At 39.0% G+C, this 22,878-nt stretch overlaps 1 protein-coding gene across 25 annotated transcripts in view; it reads left to right on the top strand.

Annotated features, from left to right (window-relative positions):
- Positions 1 to 22,878, top strand: part of Eif4g3 (eukaryotic translation initiation factor 4 gamma 3) — a 318,850-nt gene that overhangs the window by 275,172 nt on the left and 20,800 nt on the right. For 23 of the 25 annotated variants that reach the window (XM_063235683.1, XM_063235682.1, XM_063235687.1 and 20 more), the window contains 6 exons: positions 1,508 to 1,602; positions 3,695 to 3,788; positions 5,261 to 5,378; positions 7,170 to 7,390; positions 9,179 to 9,294; positions 14,775 to 14,947. In XM_063235683.1, coding sequence (XP_063091753.1) covers positions 1,508 to 1,602; positions 3,695 to 3,788; positions 5,261 to 5,378; positions 7,170 to 7,390; positions 9,179 to 9,294; positions 14,775 to 14,947 — 817 coding nt within the window. Of the gene's footprint in view, positions 1 to 1,507; positions 1,603 to 3,694; positions 3,789 to 5,260; positions 5,379 to 7,169; positions 7,391 to 9,178; positions 9,295 to 14,774; positions 14,948 to 22,878 lie in introns of those variants that run through there. The other 2 variants (XM_023565717.2, XM_063235689.1) reach the window with 2 other exon arrangements.

Genomic DNA, 22,878 nt, shown 5'->3' with positions numbered 1-22,878 from the left:
ATTTCTTCTCTAAAAAATGAGAAAGAGTATGTAGAATGCAAGTTTTGTGAATAGAGATTGTGATCTTAAGCAGAGGGGTTGGGGAACTGATTAAAGTTGCTTGGTATGGCACACGCCTATAACCACATCCCTTGGGAGGCTGAAGCAAGAGGATCGTTGCAACTTTGAGACCTGAGCTACACAATGAGCGCAAAGCCAGCTTAAACTGCACAGTGAGTCCCTATCTCAAAAAGACAAGGAAATAGATAAATAAATAAAGTAAGTTGCTATAATTTAGGAAACATATGAAGCAGGTGAGGGTAGTAAATCATGTATGTGTTTATCTGGCAAAAACAGGTTTTAAGTTTTGGCAAAAGCCCGTCTGTAACATTTTTAAGGAATAAAAGAAAGGCCAATGTGACTAGAGCTGTGGTTCTGAGGAGGAGAGTGGGGAGAGAGGGGGCTAGGGAGGTGCAGGAGTTTGTGTTAGAGCCTGGCAGGCCATGTACTGTACAAAGAATCATCTTTTTCTCCAAGACGCCAAATGTGTTTCAAACAAAAGGGTGATGATCTGGCTGAGTCAACTGTAGCCTCAAGATGAGACAAGGTTGGAAGCAGAGAAGAGTTTTCTGCATTACCCAGCAAAAAGATACCTTAGTTTAAATAAAACTGCTGATGTTTATAGTGATTTAGGGGGGCTAGATTCTGAAGATGTTACAATGTTTGAACTGACAAGGTTTGTTGACAAATTGGATGTGAAGTGTGAGAAAGAAAAACCAGTGTATTTCACCCAAGCAGCTGGCATGTTGGAGAAGAGGTTTTAGGGAAGCACGAAAGCATACTTAAATCATTTGACACCATTAAGTGGAGACAACTTTAAAATGTGTGCCAGTGTGGCATGGTGATACATGCTTATAATTCCTCCTATTCAGGAAGCTGAGGCAGTAGAATCACAAGTTTGAGGCCATCAACTTGAAGGCTTTTACACAGTGAAACTTCATCAAAATTAAAAGGGCTGGAGCTGTAGTTTAGTGTACTACTCTGGGTTCAATCTCAAGTGCCACACATATGCATACATGCACATGCAAATTTTAATATTGATTTCTATTTAATTTTTCTGAGTGTGTTTTAGTCATTAATTCTTTACATAGATTTTACCCTGCTGTGTCCACTGAAGGATTTTTGTATCATTTGGTTTTTTTCTAGGTCAGCAATGCTTCATGAAGATCTAATATAAGTAAAGGGCTGTTTGATTATTTTCATGCTATCAGTATTGTTTTTTGTTTTTTGTTTTTTTTGTCTTTTTCGTTTTTATTGGTACCAGGGATCGAACTCACGACTGCCTGCTTGCAAGGCAGGCGCTTATGCCGCTGAGCTAAATCCACAGCCCCTGTCAGTATTGTTTTAACAGCTTTTTTTGTATTTTCTATTGGTTTTAATTGGAGTAGCTGAATTTAAAATACTGCTCTTTTTCAGTGTGAAATTGACATAAGACAAATAAGAGACTAGCTCACTGTGTTCTTTGTAGGTGTCCAAAGAGTGGATGAAGGTGGATGGAACACTGTACAAGGGCCCAAGAACAGTCGCGTACTAGACCCATCAAAATTCCTGAAAATCACGAAGGTAAGTGTGACACATAACGTGCAACATATGAGCTAGGAATGTCACTTAAAAGTGGCGTACCTCCCTGGCATACATGAAGCTCTAGTTCAGTCCCCATTACCACCAGAAAAACTCACAGAATGGCAAGTAGTCTCACTATTAGTCTATAAAGTGCTTCTTGATCACATAAAATAGCCATATTGCATATTTTATAGGATAGTAGGTTTTCAATGAAGATATTTTCTTACAAGTCAGTATTGATCAATGCATTCTATGGTCTTGTGTTGGCAAAGTCCTTTGGTAGTAGGTTTTCTATTCCAACAAAGGGATTTTAATTTGGTTTTGTTTTTTTGTTTTTTGGTGTTTCTCAGACTTGGTAGGCAAGCAGAAGGTTTTGTGTGGAGAGAAGCCTAGGTTAATTCTTAGAGTTATAAGATGCTTAATACAAGAAATGATGATAAAGATAGTTAGAAGAAGTAGTCATTTGCAAACTATTACACTTGGTATCTTTTCCTCCAGAAAAGAAGCAGTTACTTGTTTAAATGTAACCATGATGGTTTCCCATTTCCAGAGTCAAAAACAAACCACAGATGATCATTAGAGATCATTCTGTTACAAAGATTTAATATGCTCTCCTTCCTTTCTTTTGAGAATCCTTGGGCAGCAAAGGAAAAGAATCTTCTCCTAGCAGCTGTTTTCGGCAGGAGGCGTTTGTTAATCTCTGTAAATAGAGCAAACAGAAGAATATAGAGAAAGTACAATTCATTTTGATAAAAATGGAAACTTCCACAATCCCAATGGGTTTTGCAAATCTCATTTGATCCCTACTTGTGATACTTTCTATAGTTCTGAAAATTGGAAGCTGCCAGCAAAATGCTAAAGAAAATGTAAAGCTTATACGAAAACATCAGATACAAAAAGATAACTGACCAAAAGTTTTTTTAAAAATTAAAATTAAATGATTTAAGTCATTTGCATGTTCATAATTTTCTCAGAGTTTTGCCTTAGGGTAAATTATTCTCCCTCTTGATCTCTCTTGGTGATTTAATTAGTCAGCTACTATTCTCTTAAGATTCTGGTGCGTCCTTCTAGTTGTTTTTGTCTCTGTCCACAGTTTCCATTGCTAGATACAATTTGATTGTCATTCATCTCAAGCAAGAGATGACTTTGACACAAATATTACTGTTTAAAGAATTTCTGGGGAAAAAAAAGAATTTCTGTAATATGGACCCCAATGTCTTTGAAGATTATTTTAATATTTAATGGTAATATCTGAGAACAGTGTGAAGAACAGTGCTAGTATCAAACCTCCAATATCACTACAGCAACATTTTAAAAAATATGTAAGTTAAGAAACTTTGTTGATTCAGATGGTTATACTATGGATTGTGTAAAGTATCCTAGAAAAAGTTTAAAATTGTTAAACATATTCCTTGTTAATTCAGAGCGTTTTGTGTGAAAGAATGTTATATAGCAAGCCAGCATATCATGGGTTGTCAGAATATAAAAATACCTTTGTTATAAAGAACTACATTCCAGCTTTTAGGTTATATATGTTTTGTGAAAATGCACATAGCACTGTAATTCTGTGTACTTATGCGTGTAAGGTTAAACACTTTAACTGCCTGCACTCCCTGTCTAATGTCCTATTCTCTTTCTTCCTCTTCCCCTTGGTAAATATTCACATCTCCCCCTGCCATCCCTAGCCCCACCATGAAATTTTTTTATGTCTCTTGACCTGTTTTTCACAATAATATACAGAGTATATGAGTTAACTTTGTAGTATTTGTGTATTCTTTTTTACATTACTGGGCATTATTATATAACAGGAATCATTAGAAACCACTTAGATTTGGCAGATTAATGAACCATCTTAAGTAGAAGGATCTGAGTGCATTCTTCAGATCAGTGCCTTCAAACTGTTCTAGGGAAATGAGCCCAAGGAAGTGTTTTAGATGCCACAGGGAACCTACTTTAATGAGAACAGTTCCAACTTGTCTCTCAAACTGGTGTTCTAAAATTTTGTTGCTAAAATTAATCTACTGCACTGAAGAAGAAAAACTGTTCCTCTACAGTATTTCCTATAAGTGTATTGTGGCCAATTATGTTGCAGCCCACAATTGATGAAAAAATTCAACTGGTACCTAAAGCACAGCTGGGCAGCTGGGGAAAAGGCAGCAGCGGTGGAGCGAAGGCAAGCGAGACTGGTACGTGTTGAGTGGCCCTTCTCCAACCTAACTGGTCTGTGAGTGTTCACTTTACAGCCAATTCCCACAGTTGTTGCATAATAGGGAAAGATCTAATCATGTGCAACTTCACATAACGTAACTCAGAAGTTTCCTCCTGGGTAAAGATTCTTAAGATTTTTAAAATTTCATTTCAGGTAGGCTGTGTGTAAATTTACATTGTTATTGTTAATTGCCTACAGTTATTGTACATATTTATGAGACAGTACATTTCAGTACAGTACATGTGTGTAATATGTAATGATTAGGTCAGGGTCACTCGTATATTTATCAGCTCAGATATTTATCATATCTCTGTGTTTGAAATACTCAAAATCTTCTCTAGTAACTGATCTGAAATATTCTTGAAACTGTTCTCCACCACTGTGGTCCTACTATGTTGTAGGCAATAGAAATTATTCTGTGAGGCTCTTTATTTATTTTTGGTCTTTGTGAGACAGGCTTTTGCTGTGCAGTTCAGTTTGGTGTTGAACTCACCATGTAGCCAGGGCAAGCCTTGAATTTGCAGTGATCTTCCTTCCTCAACCTCTCAAGTGCTGGATTACAGGCGTGCGCCACCACACCCAGCCCTATGCGGCTATTTAATTAGGATTTCAGATCTGTTGTTGCTGTTGTTGCTGTTGTTGTTGTCATCGTCATTGTCATTATGGCTCACAAATTCAGTATAGTGAGAGAAATTATTAGGACCCCAGATTTAAAAAGATACCCATCATGCTAAAAAAGAAGCATCTTAATACACAGAAATATTTAAGGGAGTTGTAAAAGAATAAAGAATTGAAACACTTTCAAAATCTGCCAAAAATCGTATTTGACCTTTAAAATAAAAATATTTGCATCATCACAAATACATCTTAGTAAAGAAGCCCAATTACAGAAAAAGAAACTTCAGTATTATCCTCCTTTCTATATGTTCCCTCAACTTAAAGAATCATAATTTTGCATAAATGCGATTTTAGCATTTATATTGGTAAACTTCATTAAAGTGCATGTTTTGGTTTTTGTCTGTCTCTCCTAATTACCACCTCCATTCCTGTGCCCTGTTTAGAATAATTTCAGTGTTTTAAAACAAGTGGTTACACCAAACAGTCTTTTACATAGAAATTCCCTCAGTCTTTTCTTCTAGAGGATGGTAGCTGGACCAGATTAGTGTTTTCTGAACTTGTTAGAAATACCGACTGTTAATCTAGGCGTGGTGGCTAGCACCTGTAGTCCCAGCTACTGTACTCAGAGGGGAAGGCAGAGGGGATGCTTGAGCCCAGGAGTTTAGGGTCAATCTGAGCAAGGTAGAGCTAGGCAACACCCCACTTCCATTCTCACCTCTTAAAAATAAAATAATTTCTGGTCTTGGGCCCCACCCTGTGGATGCAGGTAAACAATTATCTATATTTTAGTCATGTCATTTCTATTTTTTCCTAAATCCTCAACACCTATAGATGCCTTACGGTCAACTACTTCCAGTTTAAATAGATTTTCTGCTCTACAACCTCCAGCGCCCTCTGGATGCACGTCAGCTACACCTTTAGAGTTTGATTCCCGAAGGACCTTAACCAGGTGAAAATCCCATTTTTCATGTTTGCTCAAGGCTGTCCTTTTGGCAGTATGACTCCATGTCACACGTGGGTTATGATGATAGTCCTATGGATGCATTCCTTTTATCCTTAATGTTGATTTTCTCCTTTCATCTTCATATAGCATAATAAGATAGTAACAAAGAACTGGGTGTTAGGTTTAAGATGAGCTGGAAGGGAAGGGCAGGTTGTCTGGCAAAAATACCTAATACTGTAGTTCGCATCCTAAGAAAGCCAGGCCCACGCAAAGAACACTGGAGGCACTTCAGGAGCTCATCCTGCCGCTGCTCTAGGATGCTGTAGAATAACCTAGTACTCCCGAGCATTTGAATTGAAGAAAATGGCAGTCTACCCGGATATTTCCCTGTCACACTGTCCTTCACTGGATATTTCAAGTCACTGTTGAGTTTTCACTAGGCTGTGCATATTCTGCTGTCTTCCTGCTTTTACTCTTGTAAGATTGATGTAGTCAATGTATTATATGATTATTTTAGTTGTGTGATGTATTATAGTAGCTAGTTTATATAGAATACTGGAGAGCCAGTGACCAAAGAAATTTTTTTATGTATGCACTTTCAGAAATGAAGTATCTTTGAACTCACAAACCTTCATGTTATTATAATTGATTAGATAGACTTGATAAACTGGATTACTTATTCCCCGGACTTGTGAATCAAAGTACTGTATTCTTAGTACAAATTGGCATCTTAGGAGAATTTGGACTGTCCCTGAGCATTAGTTGTTGAATCACAGCATTGTGGCTCTTTGCACTGCCGTAAGTTTCCTGTAACGGCCTTACTTTATAAGTACTCGGGTATGTTTTTTCACAATGATTAGAAATTGCCCATTTCTGAGTCTCCCCTTTTCTCTCCCTTTTAATTTGCTGCTTGTGAACTGCCAAGGAACAGTTTATATTGCTGAAGAGAATTGCACATTAAAGGAAGACTAAGCAGGGAGCTATACAGTCTTTCTTAAAATGAATAAATACATGACTTTACTATCCAAGTGTACGTGTAATTGTTTCTCAAATAATTTTCACATCTTTAAGTATCTAGAGGAATAAAGAATCATCATATAGTTTTTGAGATAGTGATTGCCTATTCTTAAGGTACTTGCTTCCCTTTCATTTATTTGGCTTATACTCTTTGCTACTTTCATTTTTTTCTTCAAAAGAGTTTTTACAACTAAAATCAATAATTGTTACTGACATTTAAGTTAACTCATTGGTAGAACATATCCGTAGCGTGCTCAAGTCCCTAGATTTAACCTCAGCACCAAAATTTTTTTTTAAATTTTTAATTTTGGGGCTGGGGATTTAGCTCAGCAGCATAAGTGCCTGCCTTGCAAGCAGGCAGTCGTGAGTTCCATCCCCAGTACCGATAAAAAGGAAAAAGTCCAAAAAAAATTTTTTTGTTTAATTTTTAACTAGTGTCCCTTTTACCGTTAAGAGAAAAAAAGTTAAAATATCTTAATAAGGGGACTGGGGATTTAGCTCAGTGGCATAAGCACCTGCCTTGGAATCAGGCAGTCATGAGTTCAATCTCTGGTACCGATAAAAAAGAAAAAGACCAAAAAAAAAAAAATTTTTTTTAAATGTCTTAAAAAATACTCACTTTAAAACATTCTGATTTTTACTTGTTTATATGAATTATAGTTTGAAATACAATTGATACCTCATATCTAAGGTTCTGTGAACAATTGCATACTTTTAATGTTATTTTATAATTTGAATACAAAGAGGTTAGGTTGTCAAAAAGTGTTTTTGTCTTTACAGTCGTGGAAGCATGAACAGGGAGAAGAATGACAAGCCACTTTCATCTGCAACAGCTCGTCCAAACACTTTCATGAGGGGCAGTAGCAATAAAGACCTGTTAGACAATCAGTCTCAGGAAGAGCAGCGGAGAGAGATGCTGGAGACTGTGAAGCAGCTGACAGGAGGCGTGGAGGTGGAGAGGAACAGCTCAGAGGCTGACCGAAACAGAGGGAGGGAGTCAGGTGAGAGACTTTCTAGGGACAGCGGGCATGGAGACGTGCTCCTGAAATTTGGAAGGAATAATACTAAGGGAATATGTGCATGACTATAGTTGAGAATCAACATATCATAGTAGTACATATACTAGCACCTTGAAAGGAGAGAACAGCTTTGTTGTTTTGTAACATCATTCTTATTCCCTGGGTATGTTTTGATTCATCAGTTAGAAATTTTCCCCTTTCTTTCTTAAGAGTTGTGATAATGCCCTCTCACTGTGTATTAAACAATCTGTGTTTCTTAGAATTTTCTTTCACATCGCACTGTACATAACTGTTAAGCATTTGCTGTGTAGTCTCAAGTGTGTGAAAATTCCTATTATTGATCTGCAACACACAGAAGAGAGGCGAGGTTTGTTGTTGTTGTTGCCTTCATCTTCTATGGTAACCAGTAAGTTTATAAGCATTTAACATGTGCTAGAGACATGCTCTGGTAATTTTGTAAAAGTCATTTAATATATTTGACCTCTGTTTCAGTTTCCTCAGCTGTTAAATGGGGACAAATGTACCACCTACCTTAACCTTGTAAGTTTGCAGTGAAGATGAAATGAGAAATTAATATATGTAAATACTGAGAGCATTATGTGGCAAATACAGAATTTTCAAAAGATGTTAAATGTCATGATGATAATACCAGTTATTTAAAATAGTTTGGAAATAGTTTTTACCATCTCATAATTTATTTTATTTTACTTTGTTTTTTTTTTTTTTTTTGGTACCAGGCATCGAACTCACGACCTCATGCTTGCCAGGCAGATGCTTATGCCACTGAGCTAAATCCTCAGCCCCTATCTCGTACTTCTTAATCATAAAGTGATATTGGCTGCTTATATAGATTTTAAATTGTTTCCTCTTAGTCTCTTAAGTGGATTTTAGAGGCAAATTGCAATTATTTTCTTCTTCCAAATTGACTGTAGCCTTCCAATCGTGTAACTTTAGAGATGTAATAAGAGCTTTCAGAATATAACAGTAAGAGAAAATTATAATGAGTAATCTAGCATCGCTGATCCATGTGTGTTTAATGTCTGGATAATTCATTGATTTATTAAAGTGTTAGACAATGGATTTTTATTCCTAGTAATATCACAAAATAATGAACTGAAAAAAATTCCATGAAGGAAAAGAATTTAGTTCTATGAGAATACTTAACAAGGCAACTGTCTAGAATTGGGGCAGAGGAATAATGGAAAACTTTTCTCCTCTGAAGCACTATGTGGATGAAACAAGTTTGTAGAGAGGTAGGTACAAATATGGAGCAGAGGGAAAGAATATTCTAGACAGTAGGAATATGCTGAGAAAATTCGTAGTGGGAGGATCCATGGAAGGTAGAAGGATGTGTCACACACAATTTGGCTAGCACCATGGTAAGCAGGACCCAACCCTGTGCACAGTGTGAAGTAATGAGGAAGAGTCAAAATACAGGAAGGAGAGCCTGGAGATTTAGCTCAGGGATGTAAGCGCCTGCCTAACAAGCATGAGGTTGTATGTTCAATCCCTAGTGCCAAAAAAAAAACAGTAAGAGGAAAGGTTCATTAGATGTCTCAATCTTGTTACTTTTGTAGATTATAAAATTACGTGGTACATTCTAAATTAAAAGGTATTGTTTTTAATTGTCTTCCTTTGTCAAATTACAGCTATTAAAAGCCTCTACTGAAACAAAACAGTGTAATAACACATATTGCCAACCATGATCTCACCATATTAATGGTAATTTTTGTTATTTTTACTTTCTCCCTGATTGGATCTTATCCATAGGGAAACCAGAAATTTCAGCAGTGTCAGCCCCTGAGAAGACTACATTTTCTGAGGAAGAAATGGAGAGGAAGTCTAGACCTATCATTGATGAATTTCTACACATTAATGATTTTAAGGTAAATGAAAATTTAAAAAAAAAAGTAAGTAACTACATAGGGTATTCAAAACATATGGTGAAGGTTTAAATTTTTTCCTTTCCTTTTTTTTTTTTTTTTTGTGTGTGTGTGTGTGTGTGTGTGTGTGTGTGTGTGGTACCTGGGATTGAACTCATGACCACGCACTTGCAAGGCAGGCGCTTATGCCGCTGAGCTAAATCCTCAGCCCCAAATGTTTAAATTTTTTAAAAAAATTTTTTACAGCACACACTGTAATCCTAGTACTTGGGAGGCTGAGGCAGGAAGATCACCACAAGTTTGATGCCAATCTGGATTACATAGTAAGTTTGGGACCAGCCTGAACTTCACAGAGAGACCCTGTCTCAAAAACCAAAGCAACCAAAACAAAATTTTTTTTTTTAATAATAAGACACATCGCTATTTATTCCTCTCAGAATACTCGGCCATACCTTAGTTAGCACATGTATACTACCATTCTTGCCATGTTCTGAAGCAGTTGTCAAAGTCCTTTTTCATATCTTTACAAGATGTGATCAAAAGTACAGGGAATGCTGCTATTGATGCCGTTTGACCAGAAAGCAGCCTTGTAGAAACAGTATGGTGTGCCCTTATTCACTGGATTCACTGCAATTCCTTTTAGCTCTTCCCCAAGTCAAAGTAACCATTAAAGTTAAACATTTTAAATGGCCTGGGACATCAACATACATCTGTAGGAGAGCAGCTAAAGACATTCATGAAAGAGAATTTTCAAGAATATTTCAGAAGCTGGGCGTGGTGACACACACCTGGAATCCCAGCAGTCGAGGAGGCGGAGGCAAGAGGATCACTCCAAGTTCAAAGCCAGCCTGGGTTACATAAGCAACTTGAAGGCCCTAAATAGTGAAAGCCTGTCTCAAAAAAAAGGAGTGCTGCAGAAAGTGTCTGGAAGCCAGGCATGGTGGTAATCCCAGCACACAGGAGGCTTTGCTGCTCTCAAGGCCAGCCTGGACTACATACTGGGAAAGGAGAGGGGGCAGGAGGCAAGGCAAGCAGAGAGACGGGAGTGACGTGTTTGAGGCAAGCTAGAGTGTTTTGAGGGAGACTGATGGCAATGTGTCTTATACAGTAATACTTTTTATTTCTTTTTTTTGTCTTTTTCCTTTTTATCGGTACCAGGGATCGAACTCACGACTGCCTGCTTACAAGGCAGGTGCTTATGCCGCTGAGCTAAATCTCCAGCCCCACTTTTTTTTTCTTACACAATAAGTATTTTTCTCTCATATGTTATATATAGAAAGTCCAGTGACAAAAAGACAGAGTAATTTGGTTCTAGTCTAATCAAGCATCATTACAATTGAATAATGCTTGGCTTGAGTAATCCAAGACTAGTGCATTTCTGCCCGGTCTGCCTGTCTAAATTGATACCGTAGTGGAAAAGAATGCGTATGTCCATCTAAGGAAAAACCAAAGTAACTGATAACAATGAGCAGAAACCAGTGCAATCTCTTTGTCTTTCGTGTGTGTGTGTGTGTGGTGCTGTAGATTGAACCCAGGGCCCTCATACTACACTGCATCCACAGCCCTTTTCTTTGACACAGGGTCTCACTAAGTCACTAAGTAACCCAGGCTAGGCTTGTACTTTCAACCCTCCAGCCTCAGCCTTGCAGAGTGCTGAGTGTACAGGTATACACCATGCACCTAGCCCAACTCATGATTGTTTTTTTTTTTAACTTTTTTTTAAACTTTTTATTGGTACCGGGGATCAAACTCACAACTGCCTGCTTGCAAGGCAGGTGCTTATGCCGCTGAGCTAAATCCCCAGCCCCAACTCATGATTATTATGAAACATTTCTGGTACAGTGATGCTTGTCATCCTTTATCATGTTAATTATTCTCTTGTTAATTTCAAAGTATGGCTGGCCTTTCTTTCGCCTTGTTTCATAAATAGAAAACTGAGGTACAAATGGCCAAGCAATGTTCCAGGTTCAGACAGCCTAAGTGAGAAATGTTAAGATGTGGCTCTGTATTTGCTCTCCTTTGACTCTTTACTTTCTCCTTGATCTTTGTTTTAAGATGGTAAGATAGGCATGCCACCTGAAACCATGAGCCCTATAGTCTCATAGCAGAGACAAACCAGAAGTGAGTAACTTCACAGTTACTTAAATTGTGAGGTCTTAAGAGAGATCATATGTTGGAATCTAGTTTAGTGGTCTGAGGCCTGGATGACTTATCTGTTAAAACTAGCTCTTAAAATAGTTGTCAGATATATTAACTACTTTTGTTTTGATGTTATATTACTAAAAATTCTTCCCAAATTACTTATAGTCTTCACAAAGTAGTCATTTCTGCTTTCTATACACAAAAATTATCTTGGATATCTTGAAATTTTCTAAAATCCAGAAGTAGGAAGAAGTTTCTGATGCTATGTAATGTAGGGAGGAATGCCTTGCAGAAACCCTTGGAAACATGCAAAATAAATGAATACCAACCGAAAAGGGCCAGCACATCAGTGGCTAGCTTTCTGGAAAACGAGAAGTATTCTTACAAACTGCCAGTCCAGCTTTTCTTTCTTGCATGGAGTTAGGGGATTACAAAAAGACTTACAAGAAAATTGAAGCACTATTAAACATGAAAAGCAGAGATAATAAGGATGAAAGCAGTGGGGTTGGCTTCTGACATCATGAAAGTCAGTGAGTGTTCTATGATGAACTGAAAGTATGGGGAGTGAAGGACCTCAGTAATACTGCCAGGTGCAACAGAAGACCCACTGGAGAAGCATGAGCCTTAGGGTAGGCCTGCAGTATTAAAGCACCTGTGTTAGACAGTTGGGAGGGATTTACTCTGTTCTAAGTGTTGGTTTTACATATTTTATATGTATTTATGTAATCTTTAAAAGACCCTTTCTAGCCAGGTTGGTGGCACATGCCTGTAATCCCAGCACTCAGGAGGCAGAGGCAGGACTATCACTCCTAGTTCAAGGCCAACCTGAACTACTTAGTGAGTTCAAGCCCACTTTGGACTATAAAGTGAGAGCCTATTTCAAAAATAGCCTCTAGAAGACCCCTCCTAAAATTGTTATTACTGTAATACCTGTTTTTAAAGATAAGGAAACTGAGATGCAAAAACATAAAGAAACTTGGTCAAGATCATAGAGAGTTCATTTTAACATCTTAGTAAGTGCTGATGTTACTAACAGTGATATAAATAATGTTTATTGAGCGTTTATTTTGTGCCTAACTGAAAAATGAATGCAAGCCTATATTCAATCTTTAGTACATCATCAGATGAAATGTCTTCTAGCAGAAATTGATTCCCTGTGTCTGCCATATCCCAAAAGTTCACAACCTGCTACCTGATTTTTCTCATGGGTTGAGGACTTACTTGAAATGACATTTCCTGTAGTCTTCTCTGACTATCCTACCGCTTAGTTTCCCTTCTCTTCACTGAAACATTATTTTTCTTTTTGTAGCTGTTGTTTATTTATTTATTACCTATCTTTTTTATCAGTCTTATGTGTTCTCACCACTAGAATATATGTACCATTAAAGAGAAAATGTTGTTCATTGTGTATTCACTATAATATATCCAGGCCAAAGTCCCTAAAATAAGGCTGGCATATTTTATATACTCAGTAGACATATACCAAAGAGGCTAAAAACATACATGGTGTAGGCAGACACATGAAACTTTGCATCCTGACTCTGCCTCTTAATACTATGTGACTCTGGTGTATCATGATATCTTAGCTTTAACTTTCTGTCAAAAAGTTACTTTAAGAAATGTATAAATATCAATATTCCCAGACAGAATAACCTCGGCCTTTGGGTCCTAACATTGGCTTTCTATTTCTTATACCATTTTTAGTTTTTTAAATGATTATAAAATAGGTATGTATGGTGTTGAGAAACATTTTGACTGTGACTCTTTGAGTGGTTTTTCATAAAATTTTTAACCTAAATTTGTTAGCCTTATAAAGGTATACCATTCTCTCTCCCTCTCCCCTGCCTCCCTTTTTCTTTCTGTCCTTCTTTCTTTCAGAAACAAAAGACTGCGCATGGTGGCACATGGTGGCAAACACCTATATTCTCAGCACTGTAGGAGGCTAAGGCAGGAAAATGGCAGGTTTCAGCCAGCCTGAGCAACCTAGTGATTTAGGGAGACCCTGTCTCAAAATAAAAAATAAAGTTTCTTAGGAGAAACCAGAAGATAAATAATTCAAAGAGGAAGAAAAAATACAAAAAAACAAGGATAATAGGAAGCAGGGAGAGAGAGATCTTTGGGAAACGGAAAAGAGATTTGAAATGGAAGAGAAGGGTGAGAATAGAAAGAGGAAGTGAAAAAATTAAGATGTGGCGAGTACACGTAGCAGCTCCCCAAGAGGAATGTACTTAATATGAATTGCAGATGTATATTAATAATAAATTTAAAATGAAAAAATTTTAAAAGGCCTGGGTTATAGAGTAGCTCAGCGCAAAGCTCTAGGGTGAGACCCCAGCAAACCACCCACCCCAAAAAGGAGAGCACATATATGTCTCATTACATTGCCCAGGATACCCTTAAACCTGGCAGTTCAAGTGATCCTCCTTTAGCCTCCAAGCAGATGGCTCTGCAGGCACACAATTCCACACATCGTTTTGTTTTGCTTTAATGTGACTAACATTGCCTGTATCAGCCTGCATTTTACTGAGCAATATTATATTTAAAAAACAAAACCCAAAGTTGGCTGTGATGGCAAATACCATAATCCCAGCACTTTGGGAGGCTGAGACAGAAAGATTTCAAATTCAGCCCCATCCATGGCAACTGTATGAAACACTATCTCAAAACAAAACAAAAAGGACTGGGATGTAGCGCATTCTGAAGGCCCTCAGTCCAGTCTTCAGTGCCACAAAAAGAAATCTTAAGTTAAAAAACTACCTTAATCCTAGATCTTTTTTTTTTTTTTTTTTTTTTTTTTTTTTTTTGTCTTTTTCCTTTTTATCAGTACCGAGGACCAAACTCACAACTGCCTGCTTGCAAGGCAGGTGCTTATGCCGCTGGGCTAAATCCCCAGCACCTAATCCTAGATCTTTCTGGTGACTTTTTATCAAGAGTAAAAGATTTTAAAGTTAACTTTTTTTGTACTGGTGGTGGTACTAGGAATTGAATTCAGAGCCTTTAAACTGAGCTACATCCCCAGTCCGTTTGTTTTTTATTTTGAGAAAAATGTCTTGCTAAATTGCCCAGGCTGGTCTCAAAATTATGGTGTTCCTGCCTCTGCCTTCAAGAATGCCAGAGTGCTGGGATTACTGGTATACACTAACACTCCAGCTGGTTTTGTTTTTTTGTTTGAGAGACAGACTGACTCACTGTGTATTCCAGGCCCATCTCAAATTTATAATCCTGAGTGCTAAAATTCAGCCTTTTGAGTTTTGGGGTTATTAGAATGTGTTACCACAGCTGGCTTAAAGCTGTTTTAAACAGAAAATTTTGGAGCAAGCCTTTATCCACAATTTTAACAGGAGGCCATGCAGTGTGTGGAAGAACTGAATGCCCAGGGCCTGCTACATGTGTTCGTGCGAGTGGGAGTGGAGTCTACCCTAGAGAGGAGCCAGATCACCAGGGATCACATGGGTCAGTTACTGTATCAGCTGGTACAGTCAGAGAAACTCAGTAAACGGGACTTTTTCAAAGGGTGAGTATCTTCCTCAAAACTGGCATTGGTTTCTAAGATTTTGGGTTGATACTTCTTCCAAAGATGAAAATCAAGTCCCCTCTGACATGTTGATGTGATTTAATATATTGGTATTATATTACTTGATAGGAATCTCTGAGATCTTCACCAGATCTTCTACTTACTTAAAGATCTGCATGTCTTTTGTTTGTTTGTTTGTTTGTTTGTTTGAGACAGTTTCACTAACTAGCCAGGTAAGTCTCAAACTCCACCATCCTTCCTGAGCCTCTCTTGCTGCTGAGATTGCAGGATGGACCACCATGCATAGCTCGTGTTCATTAAAGGTAAAAAGCCATCCACTGTGAGAAAAATGCTGAAAATTGCCTCACAATTTTAATCAACTATAGTTATTTTGGTGAGGATAACTCTCTCTACTTACTCTGAGCCAACAGAAGGATCATAACTTCATTTCTTTAATGATTTGTCTATTCCAGGTTGGTTTCATTATGATTTTTGTCAGTAGCTGGTTGGTGAGATTTATCCCAATGGAGTTAAAGCGCCATTTGATCAGGTTTTGGTTTTTCTTTTTTTACAGGGGGGTCAGGTACCTAGAGTTGAACTCAGGACTTCACACTTGCCAAGCAGGTGCTGCACCACTGAGCTAAATTGCCAACCCCTTCTTTTTTATTTTTAACTGTTTATTTTTGTGATACTAGGATTTAACCTGTGACTTTCATACTGAGCTACATTTCCAGCCTGTTTATTATTTTTAATACTGAGACAGAGTCTCACAAAGTTTTCCAGACTGGACTTAAAACCTGAGGTCTTCCTCACACAGCCTTGCAGAGAACTGGGACTACAGGCATGCATCACCATGCCCAGGCTGGTTTTTTGGTTTTTTGTTTTAAATTAATTACTGATTGATTTTGTTTTCGCAGCACCTAGGATTGAACTTTCAAGGTCTTTTCACTTAACTACATCTCCAGCAATTTTTATTTTTTATTTTTAATTTGAGACATATCTAAGTTATGGGCCTGAGTTTGTGATCCTCGTGTCTCTATTTCCCCAAGTGCGCGTCACTGTGGCTGACCTGGTATACTGATGATACACTTTCACCACAGGTTTTGTCTGTCCTTCACTCATAGAATCTTACCCTGGCTAAGGTTTAAAATAAGTCTACAGTGAAAGTTACATATAGTTTTTAAAAATAAAAACTTTCGGGGCTGGGGATTTAGCTTAGTGGCATAAGCGCCTGCCTTGCAAGCAGGCAGTTGTGAGTTCGATCCCTGGTACCGAGAAAATAAAAATAAAAATTTTCTTTTGATTTTTGTTACCAAATTTATCGGATAAAACATAGAAGTACATCAGTCACAGATTATCCTCTTTGTAAAAGAACAGGAACTGAAACTTCCTGAGTTTAGTATATCAAACCAGAGTCTGTTGTCTGTTTCATACTCAGCCACGTACATATTGGATTTTTGGCACTAAGAATTACGCCTACTTAGTTACTAAGAACGCATTTGACCTTGTAAAGAATGATAATGTTGTCCTCATGGTACTAGAGAATTTATCCTTGTCCCTAGGGTCATTAAGAAGTTGTCATTCAAATTCAAGAGTGCAGGAAAACAGAATTTTTTAAAAAAAGTTGTCTTTTAGGAAGAAGCCAGGTTTCTGTGAATTAAGTGAGTGTGGCTAGAGTAAGACCATGAGCCAGTTAACTTCATTAAAAACATGGCCAAAAATTGCTGTAGCTATTGGCCATTAGGACCAGGATGACTTCCCAGTTTTATGAGAAATTTGCAACTCACTGTAGTAACCAATGTAAATAGTAAAAGCAAATGACATTTTCCTATGTGTGGTTTCGGAGCGGGGAGAGGGGGGACGGCCCTGGCCTGTCCAGATACAGTTTCTACAGTCTCACTGCAATGGTGGGATTGCTGCTGCTTGCATAACCAGCACAGCTACCTATTATTAAACAGCAAATGAGATGAATATTTCTGTGTCTCAACAGTTACTTCATCACTTTCCATTCCTGCTTCTTCTGTGAAGCAGTGGTTCTAAGCCTACCTTTGATAATTAGCTCTAACTAAGACTTACAAAATTTGTACTATTTCTTCCTAAATTGAAGAATCTGACAATGTGGTGCTTTCCTTTTTGTAAATTGGAAGCACAGGGGTAGTCCCACCTCATTATCCACTAAAAACCTTTTTACAGGTAGATCAGAATTTTTCAACCCTTTAGAAAGCCCCGAGTTATTTTATATAAGTTCTGCTGTCCAGAGAGGGCATGTCATTGGAACCCCAACACTCCCAGCATTCAATGATCTCTATCTTTCCATAATGTAATGGAAAAGCATAGGAAGTCAACTTTCCTGGGTCCCAATTTGTGAACAGTTGGGAAAGCAGAGGCCTCCAGGTGTGTGGTGCCTGGAAACCTAGCTAATGATCCGCTCTCTCTCTTCCGCGTCCTTCACAGCATATAGGCTACAATGTAGTAAAGTAAGCAGAAGTTAAACATTGCTTTTATATACAAAGTTTAGGATCTTTATAGTTTTCCTCTAAAATGCTGTATCAGCTCTGAGCAGAAATAGCTACTGTGTGTAAAATCTCCACAAAGACAACATTCAGCCTTCTTTTAGAATTATCAGGATTGATTCTAGATACTTCATGACACAAATTAAATAGGAAATAGGCAGGTATATTGTGTATATAGGTTTTTCTAACAGCAATGATAGTCATTTTTATCATGATTTTAGAGAATTTTTTTTAAAACTGTCTTGTAAAAGTACTTTAGTGAAGTTCATTATAAGCCACAGATAGACTGGAGACCAAAGGAGCCGGTCGAAGGTCTTGAGCTCGTTGCAGTGTCCCATGTGGATCTGTGGCAGCAGGCCAGTGGGTCTTGTTGGATGACTGAAGTGTCTGTGCCAGAAACCAGATGATGTCCGAGTTGAAGGCAAAGCCTGAATCTTCTGAAGAAACAGAAGCAGATCCAGAAGATCCATTCTTCTTCATTTCCCCTTTATACCATCCAGGCAACAAATTGCCCTTGGCTGGGTCTTCTACACCCTAGAGTGCAGAATTGCTGAGCCAATTTAATTGAGCTTCTCTTCCTCAAATTGGAACAATCAGCCATCACAATCCATCCCTTGTCAATTTGACAGACAGACACATTTCCCTAATCAGTCTCCAGATACAAAGAGAAGCTCATAATTATGCCTAAAATGCTGGCTGTGCTGGCACATGCCTGTAATCCCAGCACTCAGAAGGCTGAGGCAAGAGGATTGCCATGAGTCAAGGCCAGTTTGGGCTACATAGGTAGACTGTGTCTCAAATAATAGTAGTAGTAGTAATTACGCCTAAGATATTGTAATTATCCTGCCTAAGAACAGAAGAAAAACAATAATTTCTGCCCCAGAAGAGAAGTCAAGATTTCTTTGGGTGGTAGTTACTCTTAATATTTCATAACTTGAACATTATAACATAGGTTTAATGATCCTTAGGGACCAATATTATCTCTGTCAGCATTGTATTACATTAGAATCATATTAAGGCCGGGCGTGGTGGCTCACGCCTGTAATCCCAGCACTCAGGAGGCTGAGGTGGGAAGATCATTGCGAGTTTGAGACCAGCCTGAGCTACAAAGTGAGCTCGAGGCCAGCCTGAACTGCATAGTGAGACTCTCAAAAAAGACAAAAAAAAAAGAATCATATTAGGAGAGAACTATTACAATTACATTCCTCATTTTTATTGCTGACCCCAGGATTGTAGCTGATATTTTGCACTACCTTCTACTACCCATTCCATATTCCCTTCACCTTCAGCAAATACCTCAGCAGGGTGTTGTTCTTTCCCTGGTGGAGGGAACCATACCTTCATTCCTGAAAGTTCTGGACTATTTTTCATTCTGCTTCGATTAAGTTGTAGTTTCCCAGTGACAGGGCACGATAATACCAGCAGGCACCCTGAGGGATCACCTACACTCAGAGTATATTCTTTCTTTCCTCCATTGTGGAGAAATAGTCCAGTTTCTACTTGATAGTCTGGCACAGTCACCCCTGGCAATGCATTGACTTCCATTTTAGCTCATTTCCTCGGAAGCATGAGGAGACCAAAATGACCAGGGGGAAACCTTAGCTTCTGGTTCAATGTTACCACTGTTGTGCTTCCTGGAACAAGTTTTCCCCCTTCTGGGACTAATACTTCTAAGCAGTACATGGGAACAAAAAGCAACAGTTTTGCTAGTGGATCCCTGGGAGAAATAGTGAGTGGCACCATGCCCACTGCATCCCTTGATTCCTGGACCTATGCATCCTGGCTATATGAGACACAGTACCATATAGAAGACACTAATTTAAACCATGTGTAGCCTTTTGAAGAACCTTGGTCCAGCCCTGCAAGCTATTTTTACCCAGCAGGTGCTGTAATTTTATCTTGAAAAGACCTTTCTACTTTTCTGTCAATCCAGCTACTTCTAGATTGTGAGGAACATGATAAGACCAGTTAATTCCATGAGCATGAGCCCATTGCCTCACTTCTTTAGCCATAAAATATGTTCCTTGATCAGAGGCAATGTTGAGTGGAATTTTATGATGGTGGATAAGGCATTCTGTAAGTCCACTGATGGTAGTTTTGGCAGAAGCATTATATACAGGGAAAGCAAATCCTTATCCAGGCTATGTGTCTGTGCCAGTAAGGACAAAGCACAGTCCCTTCTGTGATGGAAGTTGTCCAATATAATCAACCTACAACCAGGTCACAGGCTGATCATCCTGGACAGTAGAACCATACTGGGGAACTAGTGCTGGTCTCTGATTCTGGCATATTGGGCATTCAGCAGTGGCTGTAGCCAGATCAGCCTTGGAGTCCATGTTGCTGAGCCCATGCATAACTTCCATCCCTTCCACCATGGCCACTCTGTTCTTGGGGCCCATTTTGGCAATGACAGGGTAGCTGAAGAGTGAGGTTGACCATTATCTACAGAATAGATCATCTTATCTACTTGAGTGTTAAGATTCCCTTCTGCTGAAGTCACATGTACATGGGAAACAAATATTTTTATATCCTTTGCTCATATGGAGAGGTCTATCCACATATCTCTTCCCCAGTGTCTTTGTCACCAATTTTCTAGTTTATGTTCCATCCAGGTTCTCATGAATCAGTATACAGTCACACATTTGGCTATTTCTTTTTTTTTTTTTTTTCCCCCGTCTTTTTCCTTTTTATCGGTACCAGGGATCAAACTGACTACTGCCTGCTTGCAAGACAGGCGCTTAAGTCACTGAGCTAAACCTTCAGGCCAAATGTATTACCTAGTGTATGACCCAGAGTTCTGTCCACTGTGAAGATTTCCCTTCACCACTGTCATTCAGGAATGTCTGGGAAAGGGGCTGTCATGCAGCAGCTGGGTGGTACCTGCATAACATGCAGAATCCAGACCCTAGGCTTCTTTTCCTCTGACAATGAATAAAATGGTACACCCCATGAGGCTACAGGTGCATGGTGGGGAGCAAAAAGCAACATAGCAGGAATAGGAACCATGGTCATTCTGGGCAACTTCATGTAATTTATTTGTATCCTCTGCAAGTACTCTGGCTCCATCACACATACACCATTTCCACTTAGTGATAGCCTGTTTCTGTACACGTCCAACCTTATGACTTAGTGGACCCAGGCCATGATAGGCAACTCAGATCACATGGCGATCTCATGTCTCATGGTTTGCACTAAGCATTCAGTTTCCACTAAGGCCCAGTAGCAGGCCAAGAACTATGTTTACAGATAATGGCAGAGCCTTGCTCCAAAATACTCCACTGCCATTTACCTGTGGGGTCCTCCCAGAGTCTCCAAACAGCATCCCTATCTGCCGCTGACACTTCAGGTACCACTGAATCTGCTGGATCATATGGTCCCAGAGCATATCTGCACAGCAGCCTGGATATGTTACAGAGCCTTTTATTGTTCTGGGCTCCACTCAAAACTAGCAGCTTTGGAATCACTCAGTGATTGGACCAGACTGAGACACCTAAGTGAGGAATGTATTGCTTCTAAAATTCAAATAGGCTCAGTAGGTGTTGTGCCTCTTTTGGTTTTCAGTGTAGGGGGGGCCAGATGCAGCAACTTATCTTTTACCTTGGAAGAGGTGTCTTTACATGCCCCATACCACCTAGATAGACCTTGACTTTTCATTGGGATTTATTTTCCATCTCTGAGTCTCAAATGCTCTACCACCATCTACAGCAGGTACTACCAAGTAGATGTGTTAATATGTTCAAGTAAGGAGACCACATCTGGTACAACAGCTTCAATTCGAGTTTATGGTAATCTAGTATCATTTTCCAAGACCCATTCATTCATCTTCTCTATGGGCCAAATGGGGGAAGTAAATGAAAATGTAGTAGGGACCACCACCTCTGCATCCTTTAAGTCCTTGATAGTGATATTGGTCTCTGCGGTCCCTCCAGGAATGTGGTACTGCTTTTGGTTTACTATTTTACCAGTCAAAGGCAGCGCTTAAGGCTTCTGCCATGTACCAGGTATATCTGTCCCAATTATGCATTCAGGAACAGGGGAAATGACTACTAGGCTGGATTCAAAGATTTACTGGGCACACTGAATCAGACCTTTGCTAAAACTCCTTTGATCACCTGACCTCCACAGGTCCCTACTGTTACTGGAGGGCCAGTACGGGAGGGCCAGTAAGAGTCCTTTTGGAGGCTCTAGAATCACTGTTAGTTCAGAACCAGTGTCCAGTAGTTCCAGAAGTGTTTGATCATTTTCCTTTCCCTGCTATACAGTCACCGGGGTAAAAGGCCACTTGGGAAGGATAGGAGAAAGAATGATTCTATAAATGTTTAATGCATCAGGGTCCTTCGCTAAGGGAATCTTGCCTCCCCTTCATTCAAGGGGTTCTGGGTCTGGGAGCTGATTGACATGTAAGGAATTTAGTGACTTCTCTCAAGAGGTTCTTTGGGAGAATAGTAGGCCTCTTTATGAGTCACACTAAGTGCCCGACCTTTAGGAGCCTTCTGCAATTTAAGCCTGGTTTTTGAGTGTTGAAAAGACTTGTCCCATTGGCCAGGGATTTAGCTCAGCAGCACAAGCAACTGCCTGGCAAGTGCCAGGTTGTGAGTTTGATCCCTGGTACCAAAAAAAAGAAAAAGGGGGCTGGGGATTTAGCTCAGCAGCATAAGCACCTGCCTTGCAAGCAGGCGGCCGTGAGTTCAGTCCCCGGTACCGATAAAAAGAAAAAAAAAAAAAAGAAGAAGAAGAAAAAGAAAGACAAAAGACTATCACAATTTTTTATACTTCGATTGTTTTTGCAGTTGGAATGTAATCCAGGGCCTCATAATTGCAGGAGATGTACCCTACCACTGAGCCTCAGACCCAACAGAATTATAACTTGAAATTTGAATATTTGAATGCCTTCAGCTTTGGTCTTTTTTGCTTAGGTTTGCCTTGGCTGTTCTGGGCCTTTTGTGTTTCCAAATGCATTTTAGGGTTTGTTCTAGTTTTGTGAAGAGTGCCACTGGAATTTTGATGATGACTACATTGAATCTTTAGATTGTTCTTGGTAATAAGGCCATTTTAACAATATTAATTCTGCCAATCCATCAATAATCAGTGAAGTCTTTTTATCTTCTAGCTCAGTGATGGCAGACTTCTTAGAGACCAAGTGTTCAAACAGCAGCCCAAAACTCACCTTTTTAATCACAAAGTGCCAACACTGCGGTTAAATGTGAATACTGAGGTTTTAGCTTAGAAAAAACAACTGTTATCCAATGCTCGGCTGCTGGGGCAAGTTGGCTAACTTGCTGACGGAGGGCTTTGCATGCCCACGGCAGCACATGTGCCATAGATTCACCATTACTATTCTAGTGTGTTCTTTAATTTCTTCCTTCCTTGTTGTGTAATTTTCATTGTAAGCCTTCTTGGTTTAATTGATTCCTAGGT

Source organism: Cavia porcellus, unplaced genomic scaffold (genome assembly GCF_034190915.1).
Source record: "Cavia porcellus strain 051 isolate PalLab524CR breed Dunkin Hartley unplaced genomic scaffold, mCavPor4.1 scaffold_25, whole genome shotgun sequence".
Taxonomy (NCBI): domain Eukaryota; kingdom Metazoa; phylum Chordata; class Mammalia; order Rodentia; family Caviidae; genus Cavia; species Cavia porcellus.
The sequence above is the reverse complement of the archived record's forward strand: the minus strand, read 5'-3'. Positions and strand labels throughout refer to the sequence as shown.